Source organism: Cylas formicarius, unplaced genomic scaffold (assembly GCF_029955315.1).
Source record: "Cylas formicarius isolate icCylForm1 unplaced genomic scaffold, icCylForm1.1 PGA_scaffold_9__14_contigs__length_23061073, whole genome shotgun sequence".
Classification (NCBI taxonomy): domain Eukaryota; kingdom Metazoa; phylum Arthropoda; class Insecta; order Coleoptera; family Brentidae; genus Cylas; species Cylas formicarius.
The window spans coordinates 5,062,885-5,090,479 of NW_026844365.1; the positions used below are offsets into that span (position 1 = coordinate 5,062,885).

At 34.6% G+C, this 27,595-nt stretch overlaps 1 protein-coding gene across 2 annotated transcripts in view; it reads right to left on the reverse strand.

Annotated features, from left to right (window-relative positions):
* The window catches only part of LOC132707526 (uncharacterized), a 95,344-nt gene that overhangs the window by 44,686 nt on the left and 23,063 nt on the right, over positions 1–27,595 (reverse strand). For both annotated transcript variants that reach the window (XM_060679418.1, XM_060679419.1), the window contains exon 3: positions 23,575–23,769. In XM_060679418.1, the coding sequence (XP_060535401.1) occupies positions 23,575–23,769 (195 nt within the window). The remainder of the gene's footprint in view (positions 1–23,574; positions 23,770–27,595) is intronic.

Sequence of the window (27,595 nt, forward strand, 5' to 3'; positions counted from 1 at the left end):
TCATTCGATGTTCCTGTGTTGTGTTTGGATTTGAAACGGATAGTTTAACATTTTTCCCGCCAGAGGTCGCGTTGAATTTCGACTTCGCATATCCACTGATTGAACGGAGGTCTAATTTTTAGCGTCATTTCTTTGTAGAGGCCGCTACGGTTATTTCTACATTCCTTCAAACGGTCGATGACCGACATAGCAGATATTTTCCTCGCTCGCAATCCGATTGCATCTTCTAAATCTCAATAAAATAACCTCGATGTGAAATAAACGCAAGGAAAACTTAAAATCGTAGATGCATAAGATTACGGTGCATTATTTATATGTGTATTACTTATTACAGTAACTACCATGAAGATATGAATGCTGATGGTTTTGAAGACTACTTCCAGCAAATGCTAGGTGGATCTTATTCCTTCTGGGTCTGTTATAATTACGGATAATACCAGATAATATCCACGTCTTTTTTGAAAAAAAAATATTCATTGCCCTACTTTAATTAAGAAGTGATTTTAGGAAAAATTGGAATCGGAATGGGCAAAATTTTAAAAACAAATTATTCTTAGTTCTGAAATGTCCACCGGAGGACGCACTTGCCTCTAAATTTTCTTATATTAACAATACTTGGAGTTTAAATTGACTTCCCCATTGCTCGAGAAATTAGCTTCATCGGTTCATAATATTCGATATAAAAAATTGGGATCGTCATAACAATCGAATAGAATAGAACTTTATTAACCCTTATAATGGTAGTCCAAAATAACAAATATTGATTCAATGATACAGAGAAATAACTAATAACTATTATATCACAGACAAATCGAATAATGAGAGTACACAAAATATGAAAGTTCCTTATAGCATTTTAAGACTAATATAAGTTTTAAATAATAATATTATTAATAATAAATAGCTTTTTTTAAATACAACAAAAGATTATCACGGCGCAGTACTTCAAGAGTTCTTACCACGAGGTCGTACGATCAATAAAGAAGCTAGCTAAAGCTCAAGTGATGCGCCGCTTGCGAGAAGCAATACGAATTTTGGGAAAGCGATTTAAGAATTTTGCATCACGATAATGCGCCTGCTCACTCATCGTTGGGTGTGTCTAACATTTTGGTTAGTTTTGGCCAAAAACAAAACCACTGTCGTGCCTCAGCCACCATATTCACCGGATATGCCCCCCTGCGGCTTTTTCCTGTTCCCAAAACTCAAGAAACCCATGCAAGGAAGGTCGTTTTGAACGATTGAGAAGACAAAGAAAAAATCGCAAGAAGAACTCAGTCTATACCAAAAAGTGCGTACCAGAAGTGCTTGGAGGATCGGAGAAGACGGTGGCAGAAGTCTGTGTAGGTTACAACATTAGTTTTGATAAATGTTGATAAAATCATTGCGATATCGAGGCTTTTCGTACCTATCAATTTTACACACTAACGTAGCCAGATGTACGAAATACCTTTCACACATATTTAACCAGATTTAATGTCTTCCGTTCGGATAATTTTGATAACTACGTGAAAGATGCATATAGCGTTTTATATTTTATTCATATTTTCCGATTTGTGAAATTTCATAGCCTATTAAAAAATCAAGCTGTCATAATCACATCTGGCGCCAAAAAAATGTTTTTTTTGGAATAGAAAATTTCCGGTTTTCTACTTACTAACTTACTGAGTTAATCTAAACAGTATCCAAGAGTGACTAAACCCAATTTCTAATTAAACAAAAAAAGCGATAATATCACAAAGTAGTAATGGTATTGTAAAAAAACTAATATGACTTCGGATAAACGTCGAACTCTCCTTACAACAACCCGTACAATGGAGGCGCTTACCAAAATTCAACTTCTCTTAAGTTTTAAATGCTTTTATTCATGGTTTAGGTTAGGTTAACGGTCCCTGTCATTGCAAATCATTTTATGAAAATTAATTGGGAACTCTGCTGTGTTAGTAGACAATATACTAAGAACGCTTAAACAGGCAAACCTAATCACGAATATTTGTCCCTCCACACCCGAACATCACCCCGTAAACACATAAGATTGCTTTCGAAAAATCGTAGCTCGGGCTCGAAGACGCTTCGCGGGTCATAGAGAGACGCATTGTTTTTCTATCGTGCTCCCGCGGACCACTAGGGAACTTTCTCAAAATCGATGTAATTCTATTCTGCATACACTTTAAAGTTACGGCAACCTTTGTTACAAATTAAAATTTGTACAAATGACAGCGTTGTCGAATGTTTTTTTTTTCTCGCGCGCCCTGTATAATTGACGAAACCTGCAAGTCTCTCTCAGATCTCCCGCATGTCCCGGTTCACAAATTTTCACTAAACTACTAAACTAAAATTTTATGGCTCCGAATCTTCTCCGCCTTTACGTGCAAGAAGTTTTTCGGTTACGCAAACCGTTTGCGAGAAATGATTTTTTTCTTAGACCATTGCAATGGCAGTTTTTAATTTTTAAAAAATACTTCCCGACCCCCAGCCTCCCCAGTTTCAAGAGCTAACCAAGCTTAATACGTGTGCCAAAATTAAGTCGACAGCTTCAGATTTCGGACACTCATCGTATTTCACAACGATGTCCAAAAAACAGTAGAAAAACGAAAAAAAAAGAAAAAAGATGGCCGCCAATGTCCGATCGCCGCCATTTTCAAATATCTTACGCCCGTAATGGACTGTCAAAAAGCAACAAAAGTTGAGGCGCCTAGCTCAAACCGTTCGGAAGTTATCGCCGAAAAATTCTGTAACAGAGAACGGAGAACAGACAGAGAAAAAATAAAAACGTTTTTTTTCGACGCTGATTCCATCTGTACCACGAAAAGAATCTATTTTTCGAAAGTAACAAGTAGAGTTTCAATGATCAGACGTCCTTACACTTCAAAATGCAGGTCGTCTCGTTAAAAAAGTGTCAAGTTGATATGCCTGGCAGAAAATCCAAGTTTGGCAATTTTCTGCTAGACTTGGAAGTAGGTACTCGAGCAAACTAAATTGCGCGTCTCGCTCCAATTCCCGCATAAAAACCAAAACGATTCTCAAATCCAAAAGACGGCTTTAGGAAACGTTCGGATTTTTGTGGGACGCACTTTAAAAAAGACACCCGAAGCAAATCTATTGCCCGTGTTAAATCTTCTAACGAACGCACGCTGCCATTAGAGAAGCAAGCCGGTATGACGCGATCAGTTTAATAAGAACGAATTACCGAACAATAATCTCCCGTTACGGCGGTACTTTAACTCTGTTTCGAATTACCTTATTTTGTATAGTCGGATGCGTAGAATGATAAATTTGACCTAATAATTTGTTGCGGATCTTTCATTATACTATTTTTGCCGTTTCCGATTTCAGCCGACAAGAACATTTATTAAACCTGTTATTAATCTTTAGCTAATCTTATACAAAAATCAACAAAAATTATCTATAGTTTGTTTCTTAATAAAAAAAAACTAATAAAATGAAAACATGCAATGGTAGGATCCATTAAAGTTTAGATCAATAACAAAAACAGTTTTCCGAATTTCAGTTTTCTTCTTTTTAACTTTCTTATTAACTTCACGAATTGATATTTTATATTATTTATGTTTTCTTGTTGATTATTTCTATGTCAGCATTTAAGCATTCAAGAAAGATAGTTCTGGCACAAACTGAACAAGAAATATTTGAACTCGGTCAACGTGTGGAAGCTGCCAGCCTGGAATCAGGCCTACAGCTGAATCGGTCCAAATGCTGTCTGCTGATTGTGGACACATTCATGGTATAGGTATAGGGACGCTATCATCTGTCTTGGGGAAAAACACACTAGCACAGGAGGCTACCAGCCAGAAATCGAGAGAAGGATTGGGATGGCAAAAGAAGCTTTGGGTGCACTGGCTAAAATCTGGAAAGAGCACAACATATGCTACCATAGGATGTTAAGTATCCCTTGGACGGCGCACAGAACAAACATTTCCATGCACAGTGAACTAAATATGAAAGGCTGCTTCCAAAAATCCAGAAGCGTACATTTCGTAAACACGTAAAATACTTTGGTCACGTGATCCGGAAGGATGGTATGGAGAAGATTGTGAATCAAGGTAAAGTGGAAGGAAAAAAATCGAGAGCCAGATCACCAGTTAGATTTATCGACCAAATCGAGGACCGTACAAACCGTAGAGGATAGAGAGTCACGACGCTCGGAATCGAGCAACGACTGGAGAGAGAGTTTCAAGTATTCGGTTATGCAGGAGCCAAGGTACTTGTAAACTTGTAAACTTTGCAACTTGTTCAATGGATCTTAACTTAGTCTTGTAGATGTTAGTTTTTGCCGATAATTTATCTCCTTGAGCTGCTATTCCATTGATAAGTGTTTACGGACTATCGTCAATTATGACACTATCATCTGCCTAGCGTAGGTTGTTGATTAGTACACCATTTATTTTAATGTAATCTTATAATGACGTTGACACTCTTACGAAGGCTGCTTGGGTCTGGTATAGTGTTGTAATAGTCAGTAGGCAGTTCTCATCTAAGTTTCTCTCCTAGAGAAGTTCGATTCAATCGCAATCAAATGCTTTTTCGTCGTCAACCTCCCTACCCTGATGTCTACATTTTCGGAACAGAACCAAGCGGTTAAATACGGCCGAATCCGTGCCGGGTAATGAATTATTTTCAAAAATAAATTGATGACATGATCGTGCGGAGTTGTATGATTTCAATAAATACATCGTCTTGGTCGGGTGTTTCCTGATTAGGTTTGTTATATGGCTCGGATAACTTCGAATTTCAGTATTTTTGGAGAATGTTCACTGATCTAACCGTCTTCTTGTTCATCACTTACCATTTTAGATAATTGCTCGAAAGATTTCCTGAATATTTGTTGAATATCTAACTTATGTCTGTGATTAGTTTATTGTTAATAATAATAATAAATACATTTTATTACGCTGCATCCGACTGGAATCCTGCAGACGTTTCGCGAAAATCTCACTTGGCATCTTCAATGCTCGCGCTCCGAAAACACTTCGAACACTCGAAGTTAATTAATTAACGGCTTATTGAAATGTAAATAAACTAGATATTTATGAAATCTACGATTTCAGCTAATAATATATAGGGCATTCCAGTAGCAGTTGTATAAGATAATAGATCAAAAATCTTCAAAGTTATCTATTATCTATCAAAATTAACCCTTTAGGTGAGTGTCAAAATATAATGAGTACATAGTATACTTTTTGAGTGTATTTTTGCGAAACAGCAAGAACGTATTCTCAGAATCCCGTGTGACGTGAATATCGTGAACTAAAACGTCAAAATCCTACCCATGGCTAAAATCTACCGAAAATATCGATGGCTCCCAGTTCGGTATTTTAGAGGAGGGATTAGAAAAAGATATTTTTGTGAAAATCTGCACTAGTTATTGAGGTGAAAAAAATCTCTGGGGCCCGGGGGCACAGACCAGGGGTTCTTAAAATACGGAACAGAAAAACTTGGTAGAACGCTGCGGTTTTTATTTGAAAGATGATTGAAAGAAGAACCACAACTCTAAAGTTCTGTTATCCATGATAAAGGCTCAAAACATGATCTGCAAAATTATAGGGGGATAGCAGTTAACCTAACAATCTAATAGAAGCCAATGTTAACGACAAACAGCTAGAGGAACAGTCAAGATTTCTGGAGATAATATATACGACAATCTATATACATATTGTGTTCATAGATCTAGAAAAGCGTATGATAGCATCCCTGTGATCAAATTATAGAAAGCAGGAGAAAATTTTACTATTAAATCAACATTAATCAGGACGGTCCAACAATATTACAGTAAACAACAATAAACAGTAAGAATCAAATCAAACAACGAATAACAAAAGGTAGCAAAGCCATTAGTGTATGAAATAGCGACCAGAAACCTAACTTCATATTTAAAATACAATCGTAAAAAGCACTATGACGTATGGGTCAGAAGTATGGGATGTGAATCAAACAAGTAGAAATTTTGACGATATAGAGAGAAAACCTTAATTGACATGAAAAAAGATTGGATGAGACGAGAGGCCAAGAAAAATATCGGAATGGTTACCTAGAAAAAAACGCAAGCAGAAGTTCTAGGAATGATGTTGACGAAGCAATGGAGAAAAGAGATTTAAAGGAACAAGACGGCTGCAGCCATAGAAAACCATTAATATATGTAAATGGTTAAATGGATTTTCGTCGAAGCCATCAAAATTTTAAAAATATCGTAAACTGTGTCATTTAGAAAAAACTAGAAAATCAAGAAAATTCATCAAACCTCTCTTGTGTCTTTACTCATTTACTGATGAAAGTTACCTTTGTTTTAATCACTAAATCGAAAAACGCAAAGTTGACTTTAATACCGTAGAATTGGGGCACTACGTTTATTCCAAAAGTGAATAATCTAAAAAATAAATAAAAATACGAAGAAGTTTATTTTTTTATGGATATGGATATACTTGCGTATTTGCAGATTTCCTGAATATTTGTTGAATATCTAACTTATGTCTGTGATTAGTTTATTGTTAATAATAATAATCAATACATTTTATTACGCTGCATCCGACTGGAATCCTGCAGACGTTTCGCGAAAATCTCACTTGGCATCTTCAATGCTCGCGCTCCGAAAACACTTCGAACACTCGAAGTTAATTATAATAAAATATCATAAATAATAAAATTTGTTTTTATAATAATATTTTGTATTATTGTTTTAAATTATCACTGATAAAACCTTCAATGCAGTTCGAGACGCTCGGCAGCGCGGCGCTTCCACGGCGCGCTGTCATAAATAAATTCATTTTCTTAAACTTAAATGTGTAAAGCATGCGACCGATAAAAAAAAACATGTTTTCCTCTTTTCAGTTTTTTCATTTGCTTCAAAGTTTTCGATAACTTCTTCTTGCGCATGGCTTTAATAAGGTCATCATAGAAATAAATTTAAGTGCCAACGTTAGTTCTCAGAGGTCGATAAAACAAGTAATTATTAATTATTCACCAAGCAATTAAATATGTAATGTAACACACATTCCGCCCAAGTGAATTATTATGTAAATGAGAAGTACCGCAAAGTATCGAAGTACTATCTCGCTAATCATTACTTTTGTGGCACATGTGAGTAGGTGTAGTTATTCGTATCCATTTGAGCACGTTTGCCTGCTGCGATTATTATTTGTTATTGTAAACATCCTTCGTTGCTCGAAGGCAGGCGGTGTGTGTCAATACTACAGTCGATGGATGTAGAAAATAAAAATGCAGATGAGAGGGTTATCAATCAAACCTTCTCGTGTACGGTTTTTGATTAAACGGTTTCTGGTGATGGTCCGTTCCGTGGTTTTCATCGAGGCGCTAGCACTAGTTGTTAAGTGTCGTTTCCTATAAATAAGGTTACATGGGATTAAAAAATGGCAATGGAATTGCGTGTCAGGTAGTATTTTCATTCTCACATATCCTGGAACAATCAAAACGATCATATAATTATTATCACGTGGTGTGGGGATTCAAATATTGGTAATAACATAACCTCATTATTTTTCTTTTCTGCTCTTGTCTTTCGCCCATACTCGACTAAATAAATAAATAATTTTATTCGCAAAGGCCAGATAGTATACAATGGATGTTTCATCACATATAACGTAAGCTTGCTGAAGCACTTTTTAAACTGTTCTGCAGATAACGTTTTTATGCTTGGAGGAAGCAAATTATAGTGATAAGTTCCTGCGTTTGCAGCATGCGTTTGGGTTTTGGCTTTTAAAGGTAAACAAATATATACAAGGCATAATTAGTATTCTATACTTTACAAAAGCATATTTGCGGGAAGATGAACCTAAGTATCCTTCGCACCACTAGCCTGGTCCTATATTGTATAAAATAAACGGGTACCGATAAGGACCTTCAAAACAAAGAGTCTCTGATTGCTAATATTGCAAAGAATGTTTTGCTCAACTTATTACAAGCGCTATCCATGTCGTGGTCCCACTTTGGGAAAGCATCGATATAAGAGCCAAGAAACTTTGATGTGCGGCTTCATTCCAAACAATCGTGTCTTTTTGAGTTCGTTAGAGAAACAACCAGCGATACGCCTGTAACTCTATTAACCCGGAGGCTTAAACACAAACACAAGGAACATTTTTGATTTTTTCAATGTCGAAGAAAATTGCCCATACAGAACAGAGGGATTAATAATTGTGGTTGAATGTGGAGCGAAAACATCGCTACATGCTTTTTTTATGAGTTGTACTGCTATTTCATCGATCTCAGCAGATCGCTTGTTTCTGAGTGAGTGAATTAAGGTTACTATAGTCTGTTGATAGATATAAGAAAGTGACTAACTGATACGAATTAAGGAAAGACCCGGGCAAGCTGTAAGAATGAAATATGGCCGAATAGGTCCGTACTTTGCTTATAATTTAATTATTTGGGGTTTTGTTAGGAAAGATACTAAACAATATTTATTTATTTATGTTTAAATCTAAAGTAAAATTACAAATTATTTTTATTATCTACTTAAATTACTTAAAATTGTTCACATAATATATCAGTATCACTATCGCTATCATCGGCTGTCATTATTATTTGTTCGATATTATTTGCAATGTGGATATACGATTGATCTGCGTTTTCTATATGTTTAACAGAATTTGCCCAAAATTGTGGAGAGTTTCTATAAGTTTGAGGACATTGGAGTTAACAAGTGGAAAAACATTGTTACGACGAATGGCAGATTTCAGTTGGTGCCAAACATGTTCAATGGGATTAAATATACAATGGTAAAGTGGAAAGAAGCCTTAAAACTGTATGCCTTAGATTTTTTGCATAATTATCACAGACGTATTCTTTTTTAGGTTCAAACTTTGTAGAACCTCAATTAATTGCTTTTTGGTATAATCTTCGTGAAAATAAATGTCGTAGTTTTGGATTGTTGCTTTTGTGTCACATGAGGAAGGAGTTTTAGTCAACTGTCTACTGTGATAACTTGCATTGTCCATTACAATGACGCTATTAGGAGGACTGTTTGGAACTAGTTTGTTTTTAAACCAACTTTCAAATAAATCAGCGGTGGTGTCTTCATGGTAATCCAGAGAAGAATCTTTAATATTTTTCGCAGACAGAGAAAGTCCATTTGGAATGCAACAATCTTTAGAGCCAGCATGCAAAATAGTTATCCTTTTGCCTATTTTTGATGGCGCGTTTGTTTTACACTTATCAGTTGAGTCAACCCAACCCTTTTCCAGGGTATCGTAAGTGTCGAACTAGGTTTCATCCAAGTAAATAATTGGCCTTTGTTGTTCTCTGTAAATCCTAATTTTTTCTAGATATTCCAGTCGCCATTTCCGAATTCTAAAAGATTCCATTAAAACTTGCCTTTTGTCAATTTTATACAGTTCCATAAGATAGTTCTGCCACATTTAACACCGGTTTCATATTTTTCAAGCCTCCTAATTAAGATATCTAATGTAGGCACGCTTTGTTCCTCGTTTAACTGGTAAATCTTACGCCGTATTATATCTTGATCACTTTCATCTACACTCGAGAAAATGTCAACATCGCTTCTTTTTTTCCTCGCCGAAATGGACTTATTCACAATTTTCCATACAGTTGATGTTGGAATTTTCGTCAATGTGGCCGTTTCCTCTAAAGATGCTTGCTTGCTGGCACCGCGTTCAATAAGAGTCAAATATACATTATATATAACTTCCTTAGTCTCAATAGAATAGTGTTTTCTAAATTTGGGCGGGAGCATCTCCTGAGATACACTAGATTCGCACATATTTTGCATAATTCGCACACATCTCAACACACGCTGTATTACACAAGAAATAAAAATGATTACTAATAAACAAACTGAGTAGTATACCAAACCAAAGAATATTAAACACAGGTAGGTATAAAATTATTTTCTATTACGGACCACAATTTTACCTGAATTTAAATTCCGAAACTTTAGGTAATAATCTTGTTGCATTTTAAGTTAATAATCCCATTCAAAAGCAATTGGCCACTTTCTTATATCTATGAACAGACCATACCTCTTTAACGGTGTATGGAATAGAAAACATACTCTTCCCCCTGGTGGTTGGAAAAGTGCCAGTTTCATAATGAGTGAGCATAGAATCGAACTTTGACTGCACGTGACTGCAATTGATCTTCGGTCAATTTGAGGAAATACGAAAATTCCCTCCTAGGTGTTTAAAACATGCTCCATCTTTATTTAAAGCTCACATGTCTTACAAAAGATATGTGGCGCCCCACCAATTCTTTCTTGAAAATAAGCGTAGTATAGCATAATATAACAACGATAATTGTCGATATTATATCCAATGATTTGACAAAATTTCCTCCAATATGTCGTGTTTTCTTTCTGTTCACGCTCTGCAAATTTTGGTTGTACAGAGAACTTGAAAACAGTGGACCGAAGAACAGTTGGAAAAATAATTACTATTTTGGGGAAAATCTCTAAAAGTTTACCGAAAAATAAATTAATGAAATACTTTTAAATATACCCTGTATAATCCGATTTAGCGGGCTTTTTAATTAATGCGAAAAACGAAACACGGCCTTGGTGATTTTAGAAATTAATCGCCTTGACAAATCTAAAATGTCGTCCTACTTCATAAACCTTTGGTACATGCATCGCCGCCGCACATCTTGTTTAATTATCTGCAGCGTTCTGTGGTGTGGCAGAACACCCAGTAGAAAACGCAATTAGGCCTTAGGTTGCTCATTAATCTTCGGGCATAAATCTGAAACTAATCTCTATAGCGACGTATATGAGCAACGAGATCGAAATTATTAACCTTTTGTTCCGTGAAGAACTACGGGACGGGAGGAATAGTTGAAAGGAGTTGTTCTACATCAGTTAAAAGCAAGAGCTCGCAACCAGTGAAGTAACATGGGGAGTAGTTTTTGAATAACAAAAGATTTCAAGTTCTTATTCCCTTCCAACAACATTCTTCATTTCCTTACGAACTAACTAACTTCTTCAGTCACTAGTTTATCAACTAATCGGCCAAAAATAACGTTGAACCTAGTGAAACAACAATTGCTCGTCACAAGTCCCTGCCGCATTCACAATTTCTCATGGGACTTCTTCTTTGATTTTCTATTTCCAACTGTCTTCTATTCTATCCTCAAGATGTACTTTTGCTTACAGTCATGAACATGATGTTATTTTCTGATGACTGACAGCCCTAACTGCGAGCGTGAACACTTTCATATTGCAGAGAAGTAATAGAGTGTTTAGACTTTCTGATTGTCTTCACTCTGACCTAGTGTGTGTCTTATACATATTTTTGCTTTTTTTTCTTTTGTTTTGTGTTGGAACAGTGCTCTATTTATATTATATTCTTCTTCCTGGTGATAAAACTGCTACTCCATTCGCTTGTTTGTCTTTGAAGAGACACTACATCTGATTTAGAGCCTTCTAAACACCACATGTCATCATCGATCTTAATATCAATCTGTACAATTTCATCTATATGCGTTAATCACTAAACAAATGTTGCATGGATATTCTCTTAGCTACGTTCAATGCCCCACTTTACTTTCATCTGTAATTACCGCCCAGATACTTGGTTGACAATAGATAAAGAAATTTTATCTCATTAACACATACATTTCTAAATTCAACTATGTTCTAGTAACATTAGCCTTTGATATCGTAGAGATGACTTATATCTGCAAAGATAATTAAAAAATTCTGGGTGAACTACTTGCAATAGTAATGAACGATCCCAGTAGACAAATGACCCCAAGCTCAAATCGTAGAACCAGTTGCAAACTACTGAGGGGCGAATAGAATAACCTCATACAAAAGTGATTTTTGAAAAGTTTGTTGTATTGAAAATATATGTGAAATTAACTAAAACTGGTACGGATAGTCGGAAAAGTCTAGACCATGTGGTGGTTCCTCTATCCTGTGCTTGATGAATGAGGACGTTTCCATCAAAATTTATTCATTCTCTGATGTTTCTCAGCCATGATGTCTTTGTCGTCGTGCGTCTTTCGTCTATTTGTCCTTCTAGTATCAGCCTCAGTTACTCATATTCCTAGATTAATGTCCAAGGGTTGTCCAACTGATACGAAGCATGGGGTGGTACAACCAGGGACCAATTTTAGTATTCTTAGTTTAAGAGATATTGATAATTTTGGATGACATAGCATTTGCCGCATATTTAGGAACCCAGATCTAACTATTGCTATCCTACTTCTTTATCTCCGTAGAGTGGTCCAGTTGACTGCTGATTTCTCTACCCATGTAGAAGTGGTGCCACACTATTGCCAACGTAACACAAATATCATGGTGTTGGTTGTGGTCTTGTGACTTTTAGATCCATTTCCGCACTGTGCTCAATCAAATTATTAATTCATATTCATTAGAATGACATGTTGAGTTAATATTGTGGTGATATTGACACCAATATGTTTAATATGTTCAACTGTTGTTTGGCCTTCACCTGGTGCTTTGTTACATTTTATTTCCCTGATAGCTCCGATTACTTCGTACGAGTAGTTTGTCATTGCATCGCTCTCATTCCATATCTCTTCAAGTAAATACGAAGGTTTATTGTAAAATCAGATTAATACGCTATCTGCCTGAGCGTCTTATTAAACGTCAAAGCAATGCTTACCAGTCAAATCTAGTGCAACTTTCGGTAAAAAGCAAAAAAAAACATTTAGGATAAAATAGCATAACATTTTCTATTAATATAAAAAAAACTGTGGCTTATTGAAAAGAGTGAAGATTGTAAGCTACACATGCCCAAATTCGGTGGTCTGAAGGAGACAACTTCGAAATCTTAACTCTTTGTTTTTAAATATTTAATTCTTTTTTAAAACTTTAGTGGTGTATTAAATAGAATACAAAAATGAACGGCAGCCAAACGTGATTTGAATTATTACTGTGTCTACGACTATTTAACCAGTTAATATGATTCAAAGAGGTCTATAGTTGTCCTTCAATACCAACGAAATATGCAAAGACTCCATCCACAAATTTATACTATCAAAGAAGGATGTTCGTGGATAATATTGTCTAAATTGTCCATGAAAAATTCTGCAAGCTTTGGGGTAATTTACCTTTTTTAGAAACTGTATTTGATAAAGGTGTTGCCGAAAGAGCTGTCATACATCAATAAATAATTTATTCTGTGTGCTTGTGATGCATTTATTTTGAACTTTTTGAAGTTGCTATTTTGGAGCACATTTTTGTATTTTCGCTTATAGGCCCCGGTGATCTCCACCATTGAAAATGAAATAATTAATTAATATTCAAATAAAATACCTCGAAATATACTATATGTATGAATCTACGGCACTGGTTGGCGTGCATGCTGTATAAAATGTAGCAAATTCTTGACCTGGGCGCGATTTCTGCGAGACCACTTCGCAGATAATGAACAACAAAGTGCCAATTCTTCAGCGGACTGCTTAGAAAATTGTATATGCAGAATACTAATAATAACATATTCGTTGAGCTGCGCCACATATTCCTGAACCATGTAGGTACTAGTTTCGCACTTGCGGTTCGAGGTTCTCGTATCGGGGAAGCGTGTATAATAACGAATATTTATCATTAGTACCAATTAATTTAAGTTAGAAGCGAATATTTCAATGAGTTTGTTAATAAGTTAATAACAAGTGTCATTGTAATTCTTAAATCACTTCACCCAAGGTCGTACTATGCATGCTGCTTCTTTCAAAAAAACTGGACACCATATTTTTAATAATCGTTACAAAAGCTTTCCCAAATCAAGGAATAATGGTGGATATTTTCCATCGCCATTCTTAAATATTTGTAGAATGCCTGAGTATTTAATAAAAAAGTTAGAAGTTTCACTACTACCTTAAAATAATAGTTATCATGTCATAGATAACGTAAGATGATAAAATCTTTAATAAGTTAACTGCTTCGTAGGCTTCACTTTTCAGAGCTGGTTGAAAAGCAAAGGATTCCAAGATGGTGGGATCATACCTATCAACTATTCTTATACGTCTTTGTCGATTTGAATTTGTTCTATAATATTAGAGGCAAATCTTGAGTAGTAACCACTAAGAAGTGGGAAATTAGAGTAAATTTTGAAATGTATTTTACGCAGGACCATTTTTGGGATTGCTTTCAGGCTCGTTTTCTTGGGGAGGATGTCTCAGTGATTTAGGTGTGATTGTAAGCAAGATAATTGATTTTTGAGCCGCGTGATGATGTGACAATGCATTGAGGTTTGTGTGCGTGTAGGGTCGGTCAAAAAACGATTTTTTTTTGGATCTGACACACAAAAATTTGAAAATTAGAAAAGAAAGTACTTACCGGATTTGAGCTTTTAAAATTAATGGGAAGATTATCCTCGTTATACATCAGTAATACATTATTAAGCCAATTTTATTGATAATGTTTGATGAGACTCTATAAAAAAGAATCGAAGCTGTCAAAACTCGAGATGGCATAAATTGTAGGATTAACAAATTTGAGATCGATCAAAAGAACATCGATTCGATTGTACAAAAGGATTCGAGCGACCTCGTTTGTTTGACCTACCATATGATTTCCTTGACGTTGACATTGCATTGTGGGCTTCAGTTGGGAGTTTTAAGGAAAATGAAGAGTATTTCAAACAAATGAAAGTTGTTAATGACGTCGCAGAGCGTGGAATAGCGTTGGTCTCTGAGTATAATTAATGCTGCAAGTTGTCAAAGAAAATCGAAGACCATTTGCTTACTGTAATAAAAGTCGATTTGTACAACTAAATCTAAAAAATGTGTATTTCTTAATACTGGTTAAAATTACATATGGTGGAACAGAATTCTATTAACTAATTTATTGATATTTCTTGAAAATTTTTTTTCCTGAAATAGACAATAAATAATCTCAAAATTTACTAATTCAATGAATCAATTGAAAGTATTTATTAAAAACTATGAATATAAGTACCCATTGGCATTCCAATGCAAATATCTTCAAATCGGTTCGAATAACTGAAAATATTTTACGATAATTTTTAAGTCAATAACGATTTTCCGAAAAAATATGACGCCATAGAAATTATTAATAAAATTGACTTAATGATCTATTGGTGATAAGATAATGAAAATGCAGAACTAATGAGAATATTTTTTTCATTTAAGAGCTCATACGTGGTAAATACTTTCTAGAGGTAACTAGCAACTAGTTTTTGTGTGTCAGATCCAAAAAAAAAGTTTTTTCGGCCCACCCCTAGTGCGTAGTTTTTTGGAGGTCTAATGTTCCATTAATAATGCTTATTAGTTTCTAATTCAACGGTAAAGCGTATGTTAGGGTACATAGAGTTTGAAGGGTTTCCATAGTTCTGGATTTAAATGAAAAATGTCAAATTCCTTCCTTCCAAAACCTTCCATAAATATATTTGCTCTAATAATAAAAAAAAGACAAAAGATAAGAAAATTATCAACTATGCAATAAGAACGGTTTCAGTTCAGTTCTGAAGAAGACAACGGGATAAATAAATAAAGACAATTGAAAACATAAACTCATATCTGGCGACTTGCTAATGCGATCACAATACGTATCAGCAAGTATTAATCATCATCTCTCCACACCAATCAACGTTGTTTTTCAACATCCACCCAGGCATATATTTTGTAACATCCTCTTTATCGGACTTAAACAACACGAGCGAAGGAAATTAACCGGCATCGCATCATTCTCAGCTTCCATTACGTATAAGGAATTAAAATTGTTTAATAATTACGGGGAATTGTGTACGAGCTTGGGACCACCCTATAGATTTCTTCTAAATAACTCGATCGCCTCCCATGATACTCTCCTCTGTGTGATTAAAGCCAGCATAATGCCGGTGTCTAGCCGCTAGGAAGTTTCATAAAATGTAGAGTATAATGTTCCCGGGTAATTGCGGTTTAATGAAGTAAAGAAGTATCAGCGCCGATTGCTCGTTAGGTGTGTATTGACCTTGACTTTAGAAACTTGAAGTAGCTGGAAGAATTATTTTACCGTCCGAACCCGACAGACGGCAAATGTTGAGCACAAAAGAAATGATTACTGTTGTTTTAATAGCACGCGGCTCAGGTTGTAATGTAATTAAGAGCTTTGTGCAAAACTACACAAACAATAATCTTTTGCCAACGCCTGTGACGCACACTTAAATTTGTCGCGGTGAAAAGGTGAAGATATTGCTAATTCTTAAGCAAAGCATTTAGCTTTGATGATATTACTGTCTTCTGTTAGTATTAGTATGGTTAGTATTTTTCAATGAAATAATGACTACTTAGGGTCAAGCATGCATATGCCACTACCACTAGAGGTATTGGATTTCAAGAAAACAGAAAAAAAAAGTAGATCCATATCAGCTTCCTTGTTTTAAATGCAATACCAGCGGTCTGCCTGACCCGATATTCTTTGAAGGGGAACAGATTGACGGAAATGCTCAGACAGCAGATCATTTTAAAAGTGTATGTACTAATACAAAACCTTCATATAATACAAAACTAAGCGATAATATAATGTTTACTAATCACATCTTCAAAATTGATTCTATCTCGGATAAAGATATTTTAGATGGCACTACACAAAATGAAGTCCAAGATCCTTCCATACATACACAAAAGTTTGGTCAATTCATAAAAGTCAGAAATTTGGACACCAAGTAACATTTTTGAAACAATTTTGCATAAATACATCTTTTCTCCTATATCAGAAGTAATACATCTAAACCAGCATGGCTTTATGTCGAAATGATTGACAGAAACCAACTTAACAAACTTTTTACATAAAGTAAATGCATCCGTATACAGGGTTTTTCACTTAAAACTCCGCACGCCGATAAGTCCAAAACGAAAAGAAATATTTAATTTATGTAAAAAGTAGTCAAATTGTGGGGTCAAGTAGATATTTCCTAAAGTTTAAAAAATTCGACGCCTGCAAAGAGCTGGGCGTGGCGACGCGTCGAAAAATTATTCGATTGCAGAGACTTTGGAAATACGCGCATACAAAAGTACATATTATTTAAAAACTTTTTTGTTATTTACTCAAACTTATTTACTTTACCCGTTTCTAAGTTATACCGATTTAAAGTAAACATTTCTTGATTAATAAAAAATGTGATTAACGCTTATTTTTACAAGTATGCCATGAATGTTAGTTACTATGTCAATCATTGTTATCGCAGTTGTTTTAAGTGCAATTACAAACAATAGATTTCAACTATTTTAGTATGATTTTATTTATTATTTTTTATCGATTTAGTTCTGATAACATGATAAATAAATGAAAAAACAGTAAAATACCTACAAGTTAATAACCAAAATTATTATTGCAATTAACTACATAATAAGACATGTCAAAAATTTTGTTCAAAATTATGTCCATCTGCTCGAACACAACTATCAAAAACTTTTAACAGATGAGCTTGGGTCACTTGTAGGAGAGTCCTTCTTGTGATAGCGGCACACGCTGCACTAATTTTGTTAATGAGATCAGCCATATCTTCTATAGGTTCTTCATAGATAACGTTTTTTAGGTAGCCCCAAAGAAAATAATCTGGTGGTGTAATGTCCGTGGACCTCGCCGGCCACCTTACCGGTCCATTAGTACCAAACCATCTATTGGGATATTCTCGGTTCAAATACCTCGTTACTATTTGGGCATTATGTGCAGGCGCTCCATCCTGATGTAGCCACATATTCATTCTAGTGTCAAGAGGCACTTCTTCTAATAGTTCCGGAAGTGTAGTTTGAAGAAATCTTAAATAGCGATCTGCATTTAAAGTTCCTTCGTAAAAGTAAGGTCCAATAAGGAATCCATTTAATATGCCGCACCAAACATTGATACTAAAAATTCGTTGGTTACCTCTTTCTGTAATCCAACGAGGATGGTTTTCGGACCAAAAACGACAGTTGTGTCTATTAACGATTCCATTATTTTGAAATCGACTTTCGTCGCTCCATAAAATTTTCGAGAGAAAATTTGCATCTTGGCTATACAAATCGGACAATGTCGCTAAGAAATACATTCTTCTAGCATAATCGCCTGGTTCTAGTTTATGAACTAGTTTACTTTTGTACGGGTGAAAAGAGTTTCTATGTAGAATTCTCCACGAAGAACTTATGGTAACACCGATATTTTCTTTTATCTCTTATAGGGATATCTTGGAGTTATTATCAACCTGCTGAATTACAGCAGCAGTATTTTCATCATTTGTAGCCTTCCTGTTCCTATCTCTTTTAGGTTTCATGAAGCTGCCATATTCTCTTAAGTTTTTACATAAACTTGAAAAGGTTTTTGCATCGGGGACTCTTCTATGCGGATAACGCCGTGCGTAAACTCTTTTTGCTTCTCTACGATTGCATCTGCATTCTCCAAACACCAGTAACATGTCTACTTTTTCCTCATTGCTAAATTGCACCATTTTCACATAATAATTCTTAGTTTTTTTTAAACCGAACAAATTTGGATATTTCTTGTGACAAAATGTGACAATTTTTTGATACAGCAATAACAACTTACGTTTGTAATTGCACTTAAAACAACTGCGATAACAATGGTTGCCATAGTAACTAACATTCATGGCATACTTGTAAAAATAAGCGTTAATCACATTTTTTATTAATCAATAAATGTTTACTTTAAATCGGTATTACTTAGAAACGGGTAAAGTAAATAAGTTTGAGTAAATAACAAAAAAGTTTTTAAATAATATGTACTTTTGTATGCGCGTATTTCCAAAGTCTCTGCAATCGAATAATTTTTCGACGCGTCGCCACGCCCAGCTCTTTGCAGGCGTCGAATTTTTTAAACTTTAGGAAATATCTACTTGACCCCACAATTTGACTACTTTTTACATAAAGTAAAAGCATCCATATATAACAATAAACAAATAGACTTTATATGTATTACATATATATTGCAGATTTCTCAAAAGCATTTGATCGAGTTGATCATGACGTACTTCTAAATAAATTAGATGTTTTTGGTAGCTCGGTCGATATTCTTAAGGTATGCGCATCGTACTTAATGGTATGGTTAATGGTATAGAGTCATTTGAATTTGTTGTGTTTTTCCTTTGTTTAATAAATGACCTACCAAATGATCTTCAGAAATCTGAGTGTGAATTATTCCAAGAGAACTTTAAATTTAATAGAACTATTAGGAATTTAGAAGACTGTGTTTTACTCCAAGAGAATATGCATAGGCCAATGAAAATAAGTTATCTTTTAATGTATAATTTTAAATTTAATGATGATTGTGGATTTAATAATATAATGTTAAGAATAAAAAAGCGAATTAACGATCTGGGAGCAACTTTAGACACAAAAATAAGCTTCGAAACATATACATAACACAATGAAAAGGTGTATGTAATGTTGTGTTTTATTCTGAGGAACAGACCAAATTTTTAACAAATGAAAACTATTGAAAACTTGTACAACTCACTAGTAAGAAGTATACTTGAGTATGCTTCGTTAGTCTGGCCCCCCATTTAGCAAAAATATACTGAGAAAATAAATAAAATAAGAAGAAATTTTTACGCTTTTTATACTATAAAAAATATTTTAAACTTTACTTCAAGAATTTCGTTATAAAACTCTAGAATCAAGACGGAACCAATCTACATTCATTATGATTGTTTTTTCTTCCTAAGTAGCAAAAGTTTTATCTGTAACCCTGTATCAGTGTTTGTGTTACCTATCCACTATTCGGACTGTATAGTTTAGCGAACAGTATAAAAAACCAAATGGATATTTTTAATTGTGCTTGTAAATTTAATTTTAACACGAACAGGTAAGTAGCTGGTACCAGTAAATGTCTTAAAATTTCAACAATTACGTTGCTGACTGAAGAAAATGAATATGGCTAATCTAAATGAAACCCGGAGAGTTAAGATTTCGATTTTTAACTTAATTTAATTACAAGATCAACAGTGAGTAAAATTGAGAGAAAATGTATAGAAACAGGCCATGTCGAAGAAGAAGAAAAGAAATGAAAATGCCCACCTTTAACTTCTGGACAATATGCCAATAGGTTTGAAAACCTAAAACTACTATTAACTAAACTACTAAAACTAAAACTAACCAAAACATTACTCAGTATATTTTCGTTATTGGCTTTTGATTTTAAATATACCCAGAGGAGTGCTATCTGGAGATCTTGCATCTGTAGATTTTCTATTTACTGCAAAAAATGGGCGCGTGTGCAAGCATTCTTCTACTTGATTGTTAAATGAATTTCAGCCGTTCACTGTGTATCTTTTTTGCAATATATTGCCGATTCAAATTTAAATATAACGTCCGTAAATGATATTATGAATACGGTATGTTCTGAAGTACCCCTTATGTACTGGAAAGCTGCGACAAATTTTGCAAATACGCAAGTATATCCATATCCATAAAAAAAAAAAAACTTCTTCGTATTTTTATTTATTTTTTAGATTATTCACTTTTGGAATAAACGTAGTGCCCCAATTCTACGGTATTAAAATCAACTTTGCGTTTTTCGATTTAGTGATTAAAACAAAGGTAACTTTTATCAGTAAATGACTAAAGACACAAGAGAGGTTTGATGAATTTTCTTGACTTTCTAGTTTTTTCTAAATGACACAATTTACGATATTTTTAAAATTTTGATGGCTTCGACGAAAATCCATTTAACCATTTACATATATTAATGGTTTTCTATGGCTGCAGCCGTCTTGTTCCTTTAAATCTCTTTTCTCCATTGCTTCGTCAACATCATTCCTAGAACTTCTGCTTCCGTTTTTTTCTAGGTAACCATTCCGATATTTTTCTTGGCCTCTCGTCTCATCCAATCTTTTTTCCTGTCAATTAAGGTTTTCTCTCTATATCGTCATTATTTCTACTTGTTTAACTCACATCCCATACTTCTGACCCATACGTCATAGTGCTTTTTCCGATTGTATTTTAAATATGAAGTTAGGTTTCTGGTCGCTATTTCATACACTAATGGCTTTGCTACCTTTTGTTATTCGTTGTTTGATTTGATTCTTACTGTTTATTGTTGTTTACTGTAATATTGTTGGACCGTCGTGATTAATGTTGATTTAATAGTAAAATTTTCTCCTGCTTTCTATAATTTGATTACAGGGATGCTATCATACGCTTTTCTAGATCTATGAACACAATATGTATATAGATTGTCGTATATATTATCTCCAGAAATCTTGACTGTTCCTCTAACTGTTTGTCGTTAACATTGGCTTCTATTAGATTGTTAGGTTAACTGCTATGCCCCTAAAATTTTTCAGATCATGTTTTGAGCCTTTATCATGGATAACAGAACTTTAGAGTTGTGGTACTTCTTTCAATCATCTTTCAAATAAAAACCGCAGCGTTCTACCAAGTTTTTCTGTTTCGTATTTTAAGAACCACTGGTCTGTGCCCCCGGGCCCCAGAGATTTTTTTCACCTCAATAACTAGTGCAGATTTTCACAAAAATATCTTTTTCTAATCCCTCCTCTAAAATACCGAACTGGGAGCCATCGATATTTTCGGTAGATTTTAGCCATGGGTAGGATTTTGACGTTTTAGTTCACGATATTCACGTCACACGGGATTCTGAGAATACGTTCTTGCTGTTTCGCAAAAATACACCCAAAAAGTATACTATGTACTCATTATATTTTGACACCCACCTAAAGGGTTAATTTTGATAGATAATAGAAAACTTTGAAGATTTTTTGATCTATTATCTTATACAACTGTCAGAAAAAACAAACGACTATAGCAAGCTGTCAAAATGACAGAAATATCTTTTTTTAAAGGGAATGCCCTATATATTATTAGCTGAAATCGTATATCATTTTTTCCTGATTTCATAAATATCTAGTTTATTTACATTTCATTAAGCCGTTTTTGAGATATTTCAGTTTGAAAATAATTATCATTCTATTGAATAATAGCCATATTGTTTAAAAATGGTCAAGTCTGCCTTGATACTAACCATATTTGCAATTGTTTTAACAATGTTTTACTTTTGACAACTAATCAAAGCTAAAGATTTGCAGTGTAAGTTAAATTAAGTTAAAACTTAAGATGGCTTGTACAGAGGAAGAAAATACGCCAAATAATAAAATTGTATTATTCAAACGGACATAATGTTGCAAAGGTTAAAAGAAAATATCGACAAATATATCCGGGTAGAAGAGTTCCTTTAATAAATACAATTAAAAATGTTATTCAACAATTTGAGGACCGAAATGGTATCACACGGAAGACCAGGAAAATGGAAAGAAATTTTGATGAAGACTTCAATATATTTCTTTACGACACTTGACATCATCACTTTGAGTCCTACTTTCTTAAGTTATGTATTTCATATTTTTTAGAAAGTCCCGAATATTCTATACCTGACGTTAAAAAATTATCCGGAGAGTCCTATAGTAAAATAGTAAAAAATCATTGAAATCGAATGATAAACTGAGATATCTCAAAAAAAGGCTAAATTAAATGTTAATACAGCTATACGAATGCAGGACAAAAAGATTAAGCTAATAATATACAGGGCAATTTTTAAAAAAATATGTTGCTGTCATTTTGGAAGCTTACGATCGTCGTTTGTTTTTTCTGACATTTGCATGAGATAATAGAGCAAAAATCTTCAAACTTTTTTATCTACACTAATTTTTCTATATTTCAAATTTCACCCTGCAGGTGGGTGTCAAAATATAATGACTAGCCCTGTAAAATGTGCAACACTTCTTCATTCATTGATTAAAAACTCACGTTATTTAAACAACTTTCTCAGTCAATTTTGATAATCAATAATATCAATCAATTTTAGTTTTTACGTCATCATCAGATTACGCCCGATAATAGAAACATAAAAACCACAGATCGAAACCATTTCGACCACACATCGAAAATTGACCGTGTATTTAAACCTTGCAAGCGCTTGGCCCACTTTGCACGGACATTCCGTTAAACGTAAACGAAACCCACTAAGGCAATTTGTCAGCATTTTAACTCGTCATCGCGATCGACCACAGAGGATGCGTCACACTGAATTTTGGGAAGTGAAATCTTCTTGTCCGTGGAAACCTACGAGAATGATTATTTACGCTTTTCTAGACGATTTCGGTCAAATTCCATCCGACATCGTTGTTGCTTATGTCGGAAACTAGCAGATGTCGCCTTAAAACCTCCCTGGACGAGGGATAGTTGCGTCCACATCTGTCAGATTTCAGTGAAAACCAGCATTTCGGAGATATTTTGTAACATCAAATCTGGAGATATCAACTTTAACCCCCCATTTCTAACCCCTCTATCAAAAATGATTTGATTGGTGATTTTTCCAAGTCCAACAAAACAAACTACTTCAAACTTGCAGTTTTCAATCTTTCTGGGGTTTTTTCTTTATTGAGAATGTTCCAAGGGAAAATGCCGAAACTCGCTCGCCAAAAACGCTCATTTTAATTTTTAATGTTTTTATGATATCATATTGATCGAAACCTTAATAGGGTTAGACTCAGAAAAGTAAAAATTTATATTAAATCGTTACTACTTCCGCAAATAGGTAGTCTTTTATGTTTGCAGGTGAGTTCGTAAAGTTAATTAGAAACAGGCCTTAGTTTTAGTTCGAATTGCGCAAAAACTTACCACAAAAAGGTATACCCTCTGGTAACCACACGCTGTTTTCGCAAACCCTTCTGGATGGACCCAACAATTCGAATCCACGTTCGCAAGTATATGTCGCTACCGTTCCCGGTCCTAAGTTTTCATCTGAAAACACTATCGAGGAGTGAGCCGGGGCTCCCGGAAACCTGCATCCCATTGCATTTTCGGAATCTACGCCTGAAAACCAGATTACAAAATATAAGCATGTTTTCTTAAAAACTGGCGCGTTATGTTTTTCAAAGAAACTTCCACGGGCTACTGTAATAATTTTTACAAAACTTGATTGTGTTCCATGTTCTTTGAGCCTAGTTGATATTTTTCGTCCGGTCTCGCCAATATATTCTTTGCCGCATATGTACGGAATGCAGTAAACTCCTGGCCTTTCAAGTGGAATTTTGTCTTTGATGTTGAGAGATTTTTGGACGAGTGATAAATCTGGTTGTGACGTTATATTTCTTTAGAACTTTTAATAAGTGGTCGGTGATGTTTTGAACGTAAGGAAGGACAGCAGTGGCAAGTGTAGAATTGCTTTCGGCCTCATTGCTATTGGAAGGTTGTGGTGAAGTAGAACGCGTAATATCTTTAATGTGAAAATTATTAGAGAGAAGAACAAAGGTGGGTTCACTGACTAAACAAGAGAGTTGGTAACCGATGATTTTTCTACCGGATGATGACGTGAGTATGCATTACCGTATCCGCCTAGGTTTTCTGTAAACACAATGACTCAATGTTAGGTCTGATTTTGTATTGATAAGAATATCTAAAAATGGTAGGTTATTATTAGTTTCCAAATCAATAGTAAAACGTATGTTAGGGTGTACAGAGTGTAAATGTCTAAGAAAATCTACTAGGGATTCTTGACCACGAGGCCAAATAACAGAAGTATAATCGACGTAGGGTTTCCATAATTTTGATTTTAGATGGAAGGTGTCGAGAGCTTCTAGGATTTAAATATATCTGGAAAAGATGTTGAATTATCTTGTTTATCTAATGTAATGTTTTTTAATTGTTGAATGAAGTGAAAATAATTAAGGATTTTAATAAAGATTTTGCTAGAGAATATGTCGGAGTGCTGACAACAGGTCGAAGAATGTCTTGAATTTTTTTCTGATATTCGGGTGGTGTTCATGACCATCCAACGGGTTCAAGCTTTGCAATATTAGATTTAGGAGGTTTGATTTTTTAAGGAATTTCGCAGTTTCAAATCGAATTTCATTAGCCGTTGAAATGATTTCCTCTTTTGAGATAATACGATAATATTTTTCCGAAAGTTGTTGCGATGACACTGTGATAGATACAGTGTTTGGGAGTTGAGAAGAGTTTGATGGTTCCTCTAGTGTTAATGCTAGTGTTTGAAACGGTATTGACAGGATGGAAGCAATTTCAAGATGTAGAGAGAGAAGAGTCTTATTGATTAGGTCTACTTCCTTACGGGTATGACGAATTCTTTCTAGAAGTAAAGCGAGACTAGATTTTCGAAGAATTTCATAAGCGGATCAGGTGCAAGGTGGGTGCAGCGTTTGCTAAAGCTCGACCAAAAATTGAGTCGAAAAAACATTTCTGCCTACAATTTGGCGCTTTACAGGCGTAATCCAAACGAATTGTTACGTCGATTCATAACTGTTGATGAGACTTGGGTCCACCACTACTCTCCTGAATATAAGAAACAATCAAAACAGTGGGTTACAAAAGGGGAACCAACTCCAAAAAAGTTAAAACAATTTGATCTGCAAACAAGGTTATGGATAATTTTTTCTGGGATGTGAGAGCAATCCCCCGTCAATACTACGCAGAGTTATTGCAAAGTTTGAAGCACGAGGTTGTTTTATCACGATAACGCAGCAGCTCATTGGTCGATTGCCGCCATGTCCAAAATCCACCAATTGAGGTTTGTGTTGATGCTGCAACCTCCCTACCCTCCAGACTTAGCCCCCACGACTATTATCTGTTTCCTAACCTCACAAAATGGATTGGCGGGAAACGATTAAAGAGTAACGAGAAAGTTATCGAAGCTCTAAATCAGTAGTATTTGAGGACGAATCTACGATTGAAACTCGTTTAACCAAAGTAGAACACCGTCATGAGAAATATATCAGCGTTGATGGAGATTATGTTGAAAAATAAATCAGAAAATAAAATAAAAAAAACTCGTTTTTCTTGGCCAAGCTGAAAAATTATCCAAAAATTATCCAAAATTCGTTTTGAGACACCAAGAGTTTTCAACTAGCTCCGCCTCCATCAAATTTTTGCTTTAAAAAATATTTTTTCATTTTGTTTCGCCCTTTCTCCAAGAAAAATGAATAATTTTGTAATGAGTATGACTTAAGCTTGCGTCACTCTGTAGTCTCTTAGCAGATTTAATGAGGTCTTATTATTCCAAACCTTTTTGAAATAAACTTTAGATACATTGCCTTGAAAATGTCATGGATCGTTTTATTCACATTTATAGCAACTGCTTTCCAGAAATATTAACATAGTTTGCATGTACTGGGTACTGGGCACATAGCATATTTAAATTTGATATTACGCCGTGAAACATAGAAAGAAGGTGCATTCATTTTACGGCAAAAAAAAACGACAAAATCATTCATGACTACTATAACAATATGTCCCGTGTGAAACGTATTTCGAGAATCATCCAACTCCGCAAACCTGTTTGCTTGCTTGCTTTTTCTTTTAAAATCGTACGCCTCGCTTGTGATGCACCGACACGCATACGTGGGTTTTCTGTCATTTTCTACACAAGCGTAAATAGCGTCTTCACGATCGTCATTGTTTCGCGTGTACCAGTGACCTACAAATTATTCTACCTACGACTTCGTGTTTGCGATTTTCATGCGGAATCGGATTCAGCCCGAAAAATAATGCACCTAGCTTCCGGCCGAAAGGTTGCCCCTGCAACATTGAACTAGCGGTTATTGGAACACGAGTCTATCTAGCGCAGAGAGATTGAATTGCTTAATATAACCAATACTATTAAGACTAAGGCAACGGGAATCGGCAGTATTAATATCTGTGTATTGCAACTTTACTGCCTCCCAATTGTACCGTGCGTTTAATTTATCTTGATAACATTAAAAAAAAAAGTAGGGTTAGTAGCAAAGTTTTTTTAGAAGTGACGTATAAAACAAAACACTATCAATTTTCTGACATATAAGCCTACATCTAATTTTTTTAATGAAATACCCTGTATATTATATATGTGTTTAATAGAACTCTTATTCCGATTACAATGATGTAACACACTTTATATTTTAGTACACTCGTTCATGACAAATCGGCAAAAATAGGAAATTTTTATATAATTTCAAGGAGTGCCCTGACTGACGAATAAAAATATGTTTGACATATTAGTAAACAATAACGACGCTTTTGCATATCCTAAAACATCTGTTCCTTTTCGTTCTATGTATAAAAAATACCAGCATATCACATTTTTAATCACACGAAATAAACTTATTTAAGTCGATCCAAAAATCGCTGAGAATATTTGTTGTCATAAAAAGCCTACTATTAAATTATGCATGTAATTTTCGAAAATTGTCATTTATTTACTTTTTTCTGAGAAAAAGTGCATAGTATTATATATTTTTTGGAAAGGAAAAAAAAGAAAAATTGTATAATGTATAAATATACAGGGTATTACATTTTAAAAAAATAAAGTAGGGTCTGGCAACTTTTCGGGCTGTCCCTGTATACTAATTCCAAAAACGGGATTGAGGTCTAGTGGAAAAGTTATATAACAGAAGACACAAAATAGAACACTATATACAGTGCGTTCAATTTATCTTGATAACATTTTAATTGGCTGTAACTTTTTCGTTATTAGAGATATGAAGGTAAACAAAAAATATTACTGAGAGATGTATACAAAAAAAGATTTTGTTGAAGTCAGTTGAACACAACTATGAGACTAGGGGAAGGTCACGATATCACGACATGTTCAAAGACAATTGACCAGCGTACAAGTAATTATTTTGCATCATATTGCTGGTATAAACAC